At 53.9% G+C, this 12,012-nt stretch overlaps 1 protein-coding gene across 1 annotated transcript; it reads left to right on the top strand.

Moving 5' to 3' along the window:
* The first annotated feature begins 5,476 nt into the window (after positions 1-5,476).
* On the top strand, positions 5,477-7,073 carry Ly6d (lymphocyte antigen 6 family member D). Its single transcript, XM_020156646.2, has 3 exons — positions 5,477-5,608; positions 6,293-6,391; positions 6,531-7,073. Exons 1-3 carry the CDS (start codon positions 5,551-5,553, stop codon positions 6,764-6,766), a joined length of 393 nt encoding a protein of 130 aa, XP_020012235.2. The 5' UTR covers positions 5,477-5,550; the 3' UTR covers positions 6,767-7,073.
* Positions 7,074-12,012: the final 4,939 nt, after the last annotated feature.

Raw genomic sequence — 12,012 nt, 5'->3', positions numbered from 1 at the left:
TCCACCCTGCAAGTCTCAACTGGAACGGGAAACTCTATCAGATATCCCTCCCAGAACTTTCCAAAGTCAGGTGAGGCTGGGAGACCATTGCCTGCCAAGCCACGAGCACTCCCTCACCTCTCCCTGAGGAAGTGGGATACAAAGAGACTTCCAGACCCCACCACCCAGAGGCTTCCGGGGTGGTAGACGGTAAACGGCAGCCTGAGCTCATTCTACTCCCAGGTCTCCCACAGACCTTAGGTCAGCACACAGAGAGGCCCCCTGCATGCTGGGCTTCCCACCACCCCGCCCTGTGGCAGGAGACAGGTGACTGACAGCAAAGCAGCAAATCTATGGGGGTCTGCCAGCCACACAGGGTGATGGGAGGGACAGGCCTCAGGGGAGATTATGGCTGAGATCCTGCCCATGGGAAAGCACCAAGGTCTCAAAATCCACAGTGGGCATGGAACAGGCAAAGGCTCAGAGAAACGAAGAAGTTCCAGGGACCCAGAGGAGACCATGCTGTGTGAACACAGGAGGCATGGCCAGGAGGGAGTGGGCAGTGGGCAGTGGCACTGCTGGCCCAGGCAAGACTCCCAGGCAGGATGGGGAAGCTGGATTTGATCCTAAGAGCACTCTATTAGCAGGAGAGGGAGTACATCCAGCCATATCTAGAGTATGGGTCTCCTTTCTGGGAAAGGAAGGAAGAAAATGGTGAGGCTGCAGGAAGAGCCACAGCCCCCCGCCAGGGGGATGGGGCTGGATGGGATGGTGTTGGGAGTGGTTTCAGCCTCCCTCCCTTGGCTTCCTTCTGATATTGAGGTGGTTTAGGAGGAGGGTTTGGGCCACATGAGGGTTGGGCTGTTAATATGATGCAACACCAACTCCAGAAGTGCCTGGAGGTGGTCTGAATGGGGAAGGAGGCTGGTAGAGCTCATATGAGCCAGAACTGGGTGGTCAGTCCTGTGGTTAGAGCCACTGTGACAGCCAGCAGAAGTTCTGTGCCCTTTGTGCCAGTCCAGCCATCTGACCTGGGCTCAAAGTGGGGTGCTCCTCTGTTCTAGGCACCAGCATCTCTGCTTCCCAAGGACCCACCCATGCTCCCCTCTTATGTAACTCTGGGTGCAGGCGACATGCCTGTTGATCCCTTACTCTCTGGTAATGAGCTCTCCAGCTTGGGACCTTCTTCCCTCCCCTGGGAAGAAGGGTAGGGAACTCCTGGGAAAGCACCCCATCCGTGCCCCAGATCAAGCACCAAAGTGGGGTCCCTGAGGCCACCAGGTCAAGCTGACCTGATCCAGCCTCGAAGCTCAATAGCCGCCTGAGGCTGAGGAATGGAGGCCAGCCCTCAGCCTTTGCCATGCATGGAGGCACAGCGCTGACTATAGACTAGAGCCTCTAAAGGGCTCTAGGGTCAACAGTGACCTTCCAAAGTCCTCTCGCAGCCCCCGAGTTATCCCATACTCTTTAAAGGAGCCTGTCCGAAGTCTGAGTGTTGCAAGTTCCAGAGCTGCTGCCCATGGACTACAGATCTCAGGGTCTCAGACTACCACAACTCGACTCCATGACCTTGAGGATGACTGCTTTCGTTTGTCAGGGGAAAAGGGAAGAGGAGGAGGGAGCAAGCAGAGAGACATTGCTGCAACTACTGTACCTGCAGGAGGACAGACCACTCCCAGTGGGAGTGGGCAGTCCTAGCTGGGGACAGGGTTGGAGGAACAAAGCCTCTACAAACCCTTTCCTGGGATGGACTGCAGACCTCCACATCCAGGGTCCTTCTGGAACTCTAATTGGGAGCTGGTACACACTGACTCACAGGGGAGGGGCCCCCGCAAGTGAGGTAGGAACTCCCCAAGGGCACAGGGAGGATAACAGTGAGAGTCACAAGCCCAACCTAAGAGCTGGATTGCCTGTGGGAAACTGGTGATCATGAGAGATTCTGGATGTAATCAACATCCTGGGGCTTTCCCTGTGAGACTAAGGCAAATGCCACTTTGTGCAGCAGTGCTGAATTCATCCTGTCTCTCTCTGGCTGTCAACAAGTTCTGATGCACTGGTTCTTCCTGAACCACCCCACCTAACATAGCCTCCCTGCCCTGCTGTACTTGTTTCTTAAGCCCTGTCCACACCTGATGTCTCAGAATGCATTTTGCTGTCTTCACTGAATGGTGCCCTGAAAATGTGAGCTCTGGAAGGGTAAGAATGTGCCTCGTTCAAAGCTGCATTCCTGCATGGTAACTGGCACAGGACTGGTGCTCTTCAATCATATTTAGGGGATGGATGGATGGACAGATGAGTAGATTGATGGGTGAGTGGAGGATGAACGGATGATGGAGGGATGATGGATATGTGGTTGGATGGATGGATGGATGGATGGATGGATCCACAGATGCATGGATGGAAGGATGCCTAGATGGATGGACGGATGGATGGATGCATGGGTGAAGGGATGAATGCATAGATGTATGCATAGATGACAAATGGTTGGATGATGGGGAAAATGTGCAGCTGGACAATGGATGCTCATGGCCAGGGCTTCAGAAAATGCCCTAAATGTGGTCAGGGCCATGCCAGACCCTGGGGAGCAGGTGAGCAAGACCCATGTCTAGGCCTGTGGCTCCATAAAGGTGACTCTTAAGCCTGGAGAACAGAGTATGGAGGAAGAGCCACAGGCCCAATGTCCAGGCCCAACTATGGTTTCTCTTGCTGAGTGTCACTGGGCAAGGCCCTGCCCCTCTCTGTGTCATCCTACAGATGACACAGGCCTACCTGTGTGTGTAGGTGTGTGATTGAGAAGGACAGAGTGGGCCTGGGGAAAATGCTGCCTCACTCCATTGCCTGACTCACAGAGTATTCACTTGCCTTGTTGGAAATGAGACAATGGGAGTGTGACATGGGACCTGGAAGTCAGGCCCTGATGCTTTTGTCTGGATGCCCCTCCTTGTTCCACCAGCTAATGGCCACTTCCCCTCAGGTCTCAGCCTGGATGGCTCCATCCAGGCCAATACTCCTACACACCCCCTTCCACACACACACAACTGTCACACTCGTTCGGTGTGCTCCACAGAGCTACAGGTTGTCTATGGCCCTCTCCTTGGCTAATCTGGGGCCCTGAGAGCTGAACCCGTGTCTCTCCTCTACTGCTCTCCATTATTCCTGTGGTGTCTGGTGTATGCTGGGTCCTAACACAATGCTACAGACCGTTAATGAAGTGTTTTGAGGTTCAGGGAAGCACTTGGGGGCCCTGGGGTATGGCTTAGAGGTTTGCAGCCCTGGGACCTGATCTGTCCACCTGGTGCCCACCTCAGGGGAGGACCCAGGGCTGCCCTGGTGTATCATGCTGTGCCACCCTGAACTGAGTGCTTCCCTCTTTGGTCCACCTCACCCTTGTGGGCTCAGTGGCACACACAAGGGGAGATAGCATGAGGGATAGGGGGAAGGGCACCAACAGGGAAATCTCTGCTCCAGACAGAAGTCACAGCTTGTCCCTCAACTTCCTGGCCAGCCAGCTGAGTTCAGGGAGCAGGCAGGGCTGAGGGAGTGGAGTGGTATTCCTGCTCTATGCCCCTCTACCACATCACCTGGGCATCAGTCCTACTGTCAGCATCTTAAGGTTACAAGTCAGGTCTAGGGTTCCAGCCCCAAGGGCTGGAAAAGGGGGCTGGGAGGGCCCAGGCTCTGAAGGAGTCATCCTTCTCCATGGGAGGAGGGGGCAGAAGGCAGACGTACGGGATGTGTCAGCTCCTCTGCCCATGGCCTCAAACCTACATCCTACTCTTAGTCTGCCCAGCATCTCTAGACCCACCAGCTCCACCAAGCCCAGAAACTCCAAACCTGTTTCTCCGCTAGCTTCCTCCAACAGCTGCAGTGAGTCATCCACCCCCGCCCCACCACCTGCCCACATTACCGCTCTGTGATCTGGCCCTGAGTTCTCTTCCTAAGGCCTCCAAATCACCCTCTGGTGCGCACAGAGAGGCTCTGGAGCTCGGTGGGAAGTCCTAGGGACATTCTGCATTATGGGACTGCCCTGTGATACTCCAGCTGCCCTAAGCAAGCCCTGGGGAAGTAGGGACCAGCCAGCAGGCCGGGGCCCTAACCAGGCAGGGATGGAGAAGTGGGGCTGCCTTGTGGGAAGGGGGAGCAGCTCCTACCTGCACCCTTCCTGGTCCTCTGCTTTTGAGCAGAGCCTGCTGAGTTCAAAACTGCTTCAGGAGAGCTTACATGGGCATTCTTGGGCATCATTTCCCCTGATTCCAGCAAGTAGCCATAGCTTTCTGTTGGTGCATCTTCATCAGCTACAGAGGTACACAATTGTGGAGGCTGGCACAGGCCTAGGACTGATCTCTATCTGTGTCTAACCAGCTTGGCAGATTTCCCCCCTCCCTACGCCAGGGGCAGGATGAGATTTTCAGCAGGGTCCACCCATACCACCCGTCTGGACAGACAGGGAACCTGCAGAGAGGGGCAGCCCTGTTCCAGCTAAATCTAGAGTCACAAGGGAAAGTTCTTCCTATGGGTGCGAAGAGTGTGAAGTTGGGCTCTGCCTGCCTCAACAGGAACCAGACCCAGCACTGCCCTGGGCCCTGAGTTCTACAGATCCAGCCCTGAGAGTTCTCAGCTTTCAGCTTTCTGGTCCTGGGGACCAGAGCAGAGAAGCAGAGCAATCGTGACAAAGCAGGATGGTGATGTTAGGGCTCTGCTTTCCCAGGAGGGCAGGCTGGAGCAGAGCCCTCAATGGGGAAGAGTTTGGGAGCCTGAAGGGAGGGAGGAAGGGTTCGAGAGGACTCATGTCTCCTCTACAATTGTCCTTGCCTCCGCAGCCTGATGGGACTCCCCATCAGTCCCGCCCTGCCCATAGCTCCCCAGGCATCTGGGATGGCCAGGCCCCATGGCCTGGGGTCTTCACATCCCCCACCTGGCCATACCCAGTGTGGGTCCCAGCTCCTCCTGTTCTCCACTGCCCCATCAGCCTCTCCTCTGCCTCCCACAGCTCATCAGCCCACAGCTGTCCCCATGTCCTCATGCTTCAGGAAGCACAGTTTGCTTCCCTGGGGTTCCTTGTTCCAGGGCTCCACTGGGTTGGTCCATCTTCAGGGCACCCAGCCTAGGCTGTGACTGGAAGGAACACTCCCACGGTGGGAGCACAAGACAAAGACGCAAGGAGAGTGACAGACAGGGGTGGAGTCAGAGATAGCGAGACCTAGGAGTAGGCAAACAGATGGCAAGAGAACTGAAACCCAGGGCGGCAGAGATGAAGATGGAGTGATGGAGAGTCTGCAGCAGTGAGCTGCAGAGACAGGGACAGGGCAAACTTGGTGGTCTCTGTCCACAGCGAGCCCTGCACAGCCTGAGGGGCAAGGGCAGACACTGCCCTTGGAGGCAGCCAGGAGCCGTGTACCCTCCAGCTGGCAGGAGCCAGGCATGTACTGGACTGGTGGGTGTGGACTAGGCAGGGTGGGGAAGGCTCTGTGGCATGCCACTGCCTGGCTGGCTGCCCAACCCTGCCCCTCCCACAGCTCTGTCCCGACTATAAGGCCTGGGAGAGAAGGGGGCCCCCACTGCTCTCAGAAAATGAGGATGAAGGCAACACTGCTGCTCTTTGCAGTCTTGGCTGTAGCCATGGGCCCAGGTGAGAGGTTGGGTTTGGGGGAATTGGGTGGGGGTGGGCAGTTATGTACTGGACCCCCAGCCTCAGCCAGGCACGGCCAGTCAGGCAGTCACCAAAGGCTAGAAGCCTGGAGTTCATGCCCAAATAACACTGATGTGGAATGCTGGACTCCTGGAATTTAAAACAAAATGAATCTGTATCTTAACTCAGCAGACCTACAGTATTTGGGAATCAGAGAATTAGAATCAACTCATAGAATCACAGACACGGCAGTTATCTTAAGACGCCTCCCCTGGGGAAAAGCAGACATCTACCCAGATCATTCTGCCTCTGCCCCAGCCCCTCGTCCTGCAGGAGCAGGCAGTGTGCAGACAGCCAGGACCCCTGGCTCAGCCTCAGGTCCTCGGGACCACTGGGGCAGGGGCAGTTTTGTTCTGGGCTCTGCGCTTAGCAGAGTTGCAGAGCTCTCTGAGGTCCTGGGAGAATGGACTGTACCAGGCTGCACTCCCTGTGCCTTCTCACCTCTCCCCGCAAGGTGCCTCCTCAGGACCTGAGGGGCCATACAGAGATCTCCTGAGCTGGGCCTCTGTAGGGTCCTAGGGTTGAGGGTAGGGTGTTTGCTTAGGAAGGGGCGGCAGAGGGTCCTGGTGGGGTCTTTGTGGGCAGTTGACCCAGGTCTGAGACACCTAATCCCTCACTCACCAGCCCAGGCACTCCGCTGTCATGTGTGCAACAATTCTGCCAACTGCAATAATCCCAAGGACTGCCCAGCCAGCTCCCGCTTTTGCAGGACCATAAACACAGGTGAGTGGCAGTCCAGGTGCCTCAGGTGGGAAGACCCGAGTGGCTATGGTACCACACAGGTGGAAGGTGCTGGGGAGATAGAAGGAGCGAGGATGTGTGGTGGGACAGACCTGACACTTGTCACCCCTCCCGTGTGCAGTGGAGCCTCTGTCGGGGAACCTGGTGAAGAAGGACTGCGTAGACTGGTGCACACCTAGTTCTATCCAGCCAGGCCAGGTCAGCAGTGGCGCTGGTTCCACCCAGTGCTGCCAGAGTGACCTGTGCAATGGGAGGCTGTCCAGTGCTGCACCCACCCGCGCCCTACTCAGCAGTGCCACCCTGGGCCTGGTGGTGGCTCTGGGCCTCCTGGCTCCCATCTTGGTCCCTCACCTGTGACCGGAAAGGACCATTGCCTGTTCCCCTCCTGTTTCTGGGCTTCCCATGGTCCCCTCCCTGGCCATGATGGGGGTGCCAGATGACAAGATTAGGAGCTCCCCTGGAAGGCTAGGGCTGGGTCCTGATGGGGACAGAGAGCTGATGACTGATGACGTAGAGCTGTGCCTGCCCCAGGGCTAGAGGAAGCTGTCTGCCGTACAGCATGGAAGATGGAGAACAGACATCACTCTCATTCCCTCTGATTTTGTACTCATTCATTTCGTTTTCTACTTGAACCTCTGCATGGAAATAAATGATTTTAAACCAATATGGTTGTGGAGTGGAGGGGTGGGGCAGACATCATCCAAACCTCCAAGCCTTAGCAGCATATGGTGGCACCTGGTGTCTGAAAGACACCCTCATCCTAGGAGAGACTGTGCACTCCCTCAGTCCCCACCCTGGGAGAGGGAGGAGCCCCGCCCAGTACCTCCTACAGCCCCCAAGCTGGGGTGATGTCTGAGTGGATCAGGGCAGATAGGGCATCCTGTCCAGGCCATGTTCCGAAGAGTTTGGTCCAGGAGGCTACAGAGAGGCCCCCATCTCCTGCCTTGGAGCTACATGGGCACTGACTGCCTGTGGCCATAGTCCAAGGCAAGCCCAGCTGCCTGCGATGACTGCATAGGGGAGGGGTGTTCTTGATTCAGCACAGGGGCGGCGGGAGAGAAGCCCAGAGGCAGGGAGGGACCAAAACTGAACATAGTGTCTGAGGCTGGGTGTTCCTGTCCTGGATTCCTGCCTGCCGTGTGAGTTCTCCACCACTGCCTGGGTTTATGCAGTTTTCCAAATATGAAGCTGTGAGGTAGAGTGAGAAACGAGGTGCCCAGCAGATGCTCAAAAAAAGCAGTACTCCCGCTCCTGGGGAGCAGGCTGTCCCATTCAACAGCAGCCATTACCCTCCCAGGCCTCTTAGGTTAGCACAGGGCTCTGACTCCTCATTGGGCCTGCCTGGCAAATCCTGTCTCCAGCAGATGGTGGAGGTGGTGGCAGTGGTGGGGGGGTCCTGCCTGGGCTTACCGCTTCCTTCCCATGCACCTACACCCTGAGATAAGCCTCCTCAGCATCCCAGCTCCAGCCGAGGATGCTGGACTATCACAGGTAGAGTGTGATCAGGGAAATTGTCACTCTCACCCACACGGTCATCTTGCTTCCCCCAGTACCCTGGGGCACCGTGGAACCCCAACACTCAGGCATAAGCACTACAGCCCAGGGCTTTGTCTGGGGTGAGCTCTGCTGTGAGCCCTACTTCTCTTTACCCCCACCCACCTTCGGGTCTGGTGCTGGCTACTCCTGGTCTTTTGAGCAAGATGTTGGTTATCTTTTAAGCAAAAATTGTAGAGCCTCAGTTTCCTACACCTTCTCTTAGTACAATGCCCACATTACTGGTGCCTGTAATTGGGGGTTCTGGCCTGTTACAGAACCCTTAACCTATCCCTGGGACACTACAAAGCATTTCCCTGGAGGGGACCCAGGGCCCCACCCAGCACCAGAACTGTGGGTCTGGGAGTTCTGGGCCAGTACTGGAGCAGGTGTGCCCCCTGCTGGTCAGTAGGACCAGGACCAGGCATCTGAAGGCACCTGCCAGGAGGGAATTCTTCCTTGCCCAGGGCAGAGCATAGAAAGATTCCTGGATGTGTGAGTCAGGCAGAGCAGAGGTCCAGGAAAGCCCAGGAGCAAGAAAGTGACTCCTGTGTGTCCTACAACAGGCTGGGCACAGAAATCTGAGTCCAGGAGATGATGACAGCCACTACAAGGAAATGGAGGAGGTTCTGTGCCCTCCCAGAGGCAGGGAAGGAAGAATATGCCAGACCTCAGAAGTCAGGAAGCTGGAGGTGTGACCACCAAGCCCCAGAATAGAAAGCAGAACAAGAGTCACCAGATGGGTCAGGGAGGGCTTTGCAATGTGGCAACCAGTTAAGGACAATCAAGGCAGCAGGGTGGGGGTGTGCAAGGTCTGGGAGGAGACAGCCTGACATTCCCGAGAGCTTCGGCTTCCTGTGGGGCACAGCAGCATCTGTGATGGGCAGGCCCCTCCTAACCTAGCTTCCTGGATGCCTTTGTGTCACCCCACTGGGCAGCCCCTCGGTGGTTCTGAGGCAGGTCTAGGTGTTAGGGAAAGTTCAGGACTTTCAGAGCACCTGGCTCCCTCTCCCTGGCCCATTCCCTCTGATCCCACAGAGCTCCATTCTAGTTGCAAATCCTTTGTTAGAGTGGAAATTTCTTCCTGCATGGACTTGGGGTATCTGAGAATTAGCATGTGTGGAACCATGAGTTCACCCAGACCCTTCCCCTGGCCCAGAGGCCATTGGAGATGGGAGTAATGTGGATTTTCTCCCCACCTCCAAGTTAAGGATGATATAAAAATGACCTAAAATAAAAATTTGTCCCCTTTATCCCTGTATATGGTGCTTCCATTCCACCTGGCAGAGACCCCACCTGTAACCCCCTTCCCCCTTTTCTATAATAAAACTGTTATTTCCCTGCCTACATCAGCATGTTCTGCTTGGATACTTCCCCACAGAGCACCAGGACCAAAACCTTCTGATCAGAGACTGCACAAGTCTACCACGGCCTCAGACCTAATCTGATGCCAACCCTAACCAGGACCCACTTGAGGCCACAGAATGAGGAAGATCTGCAAACATGGGGCCCTCTCCAGCTACACCTGACCCTGCGGGTGTGGACAGAGCCTTGGGCCAACAGGCACCACCAGCCTCGCCCCTCCGTCCCAGTGCCCATGTGAAACGGAGCCTAGAGCCCAAAGCCTGCACTGTGATGTCAGAGGAGGCCTCCACCAGCACTCGGGATGGATGCTGACCCCATCAGGAGGTCTGGGGAGAGTCCCTGGCCCACCCAGGACACAGAGACTGTTTTCTCTCTGTCTTAGCAGAAGGGTTCCATGCAGCCAAGCACAGCTGCCAGCCAAATGGCTGCATTTCAGGGAGACTTTGCAAAAACTGCTGGCACTGTCTTCTGAAAGGACCCCAGTCTCTCCCTCAGCCTGAACGTCTGTGGTCCTAACAGCCTGTCAGGCCTGACTTCCCACCAGAAGGAAGGAGTGCAACCTGCACCTCCCTGGCCGCCTAGCCTGGGCACCCTCGTCCTGCAGAGGGCATGAGGGGCATCCACTGTGATTAGCCACTGGGGCAGCTGGGTCCTCTCTCGGGTCCTGCCATGCACAACCAGGGCTAGGATAGGTTGGCATAGCATTTCCTTCCAGACACTGGCAAAACCAGCGTTTGATTTGATCCATCCTCTCTGTTGTTTCACTTTATCCATTTCATGGGGAATTTTGGCTTTGCTCTTATTTTTATTATGCCTCTATTTTGCTTACTTTGGATTTGCTTTGCTCTTTTTCTTCTAGCTTCTGAAACTCTGGTCCTTGTCTGGGGACTTTGCTCTTTCTCTAGGGCAGCAATGGTATAAAGCGTCTCTCCCCGGCTGCTGTCAGCATACCAGTTGGAAGTACTTTTTCATTTCCTGGTTGATGTCTCCTTCAGTTCACAGGTTATTTACAAATGTGTGGTCACCCAGTTTCTGGATGTTTAGCCAGCCTGTTACTGGCTTCTAATTCTGTTGAAGTCCAAGAAAATAAGTCTCACGATTTTGAGCCTTGTAAGTTTATGGAGGTTTTTTTATGGCTCAGAATAGGATCCATCTTGGTGGATGTTCTTGGAAAATCAAGGTGCGTTCTCTTTTTGTGGGGTGGGGTGTCCTAGAAAGAAAGCAGGACACATTGGTGGCACCAGTGTGGGCTTCCATTTCCCTATCCTGGCCTGCTCTGCACTACGGTCATGGCTAAGAATTCCATAGTACACTGTTATTGTGTCTGCTTCAAACATCCGATCATCTCTTAAGGTGATGTGAAAATCAGAAAAATCTCCTGTGTCCCGTTCCCGGCACTCTGCACTCTTGCGTGTAGCTCTACGTTTCTACTGTGGTGTCCCTTCCCTGCTGCCTTTTGACAGGGCTTGTTGCCACTCAGCTAGCCGTGAGGTTTTTTCTGTCTTGGTATATCCAAAATTTCTTTATTTTACCTTCATTTTCAAAGATATTTCATTGGCTATATGATTAGAAAGTCACAGGTATGGTTCTGTTTTTCTGTTTAGGTTTTGGGAGGCATTTATTGTTTGGAGGTATTTTATTTTTTATTTTATATATGTATGTATTGGTGGTGCTGGGGTTTGAACTCGGCCTTGCACTTGATAAGCAGGTACACTACCACTTGAGCCACGCCTCCAGCTATTTGGGGATATTTTGGAGATGGGATGTCTCACGAACTGTTTGGCCTTGAGCAGTGCTCTTCCTGATCTCAGCCTCCCAAGTAGCTAGGATTACAGGGGTGAACCACTGGCGCCTGGCACATTTGGGGGGAATTTGAGATGCTGCTTCACTGTGTTGGCTTACATTGCTCCTGACAAGAAATCTGTGACGGTCCTTACCTTTGACTCTCTGCACATAATGACTGTCAGTCGTTGTTAAACGATTTGATTACAATGGACTTTGGTGAGACTTTGATCACATTTCTAGTGCTTAGATAGATATTCCTTGGGTTTCTGGATCTCCTGGGTTATAGTTTGCATCAAGTGTGGAAATGTTTTGGCCCTCGTTTCACTGGATAGCTTTTTTCTGTTCCCTGCACCTTCTCCTCCCCTCTGGGACTCCAGTGACACATATTCGGTTACTGGAAGTCGTCCTGAAACTCCCTGGTGCTGGCTTCTCTTTTTCAGCCTTCTTTCTGCTGTGATTCCTGTTTAAAATTCCTAAAGTGTCAAGTTCACAATTTCCTTTCTGCATTCTAACTATTGACAGTCCCATCCACTGTAAAGTTTCATCTTGTACTGATTTTCCATCTTGAGAAGTTTGATTTGTGTCTTTTAAAATAATCTCCCACCAGCACCCCCCCCACCCCGCCAAACTGTTCTTGCTTTCCTTTACCTTCTCGAACATAAGGAATGTAATGTCTTTCTCAGTTTCCTTGCCTATTAATGCTTTGTCTGTACCATTCTGGGTCTCTTAATTCTTTTCTCTCCACTACAGTGGGTCAAATAGTCCTGCTCCTTAGTCTGACTAGTGATGTTTGACTGATGTTAGTTATTTCATTGGGTGGATTTTACATTGTTAGGTGCTGGATTTTTTTTCTTCTGAATAATTTTGAGTTTTGTTTCAGGGAACAATTAAGTTACTTGGTAACAGTTGTTTTTGAGGCT

This window comes from Castor canadensis, chromosome 3 (genome assembly GCF_047511655.1).
Source record: "Castor canadensis chromosome 3, mCasCan1.hap1v2, whole genome shotgun sequence".
Classification (NCBI taxonomy): domain Eukaryota; kingdom Metazoa; phylum Chordata; class Mammalia; order Rodentia; family Castoridae; genus Castor; species Castor canadensis.
Note: the sequence above shows the minus strand (reverse complement) of the source record. Positions and strands in the feature narration are given on the sequence as shown.

Bases quoted from the DNA above. Each gene is read 5' to 3' on its own strand.
- Ly6d (XM_020156646.2), top strand. From the start codon at position 5,551: ATGAGGATGAAGGCAACACTGCTGCTCTTTGCAGTCTTGGCTGTAGCC. The intron at 5,609-6,292 runs GTGAGAGGTTGG...CTCACTCACCAG, and splicing joins GGCTGTAGCCATGGGCCCAG to CCCAGGCACTCCGCTGTCAT. The intron at 6,392-6,530 runs GTGAGTGGCAGT...TCCCGTGTGCAG, and splicing joins TTGCAGGACCATAAACACAG to TGGAGCCTCTGTCGGGGAAC.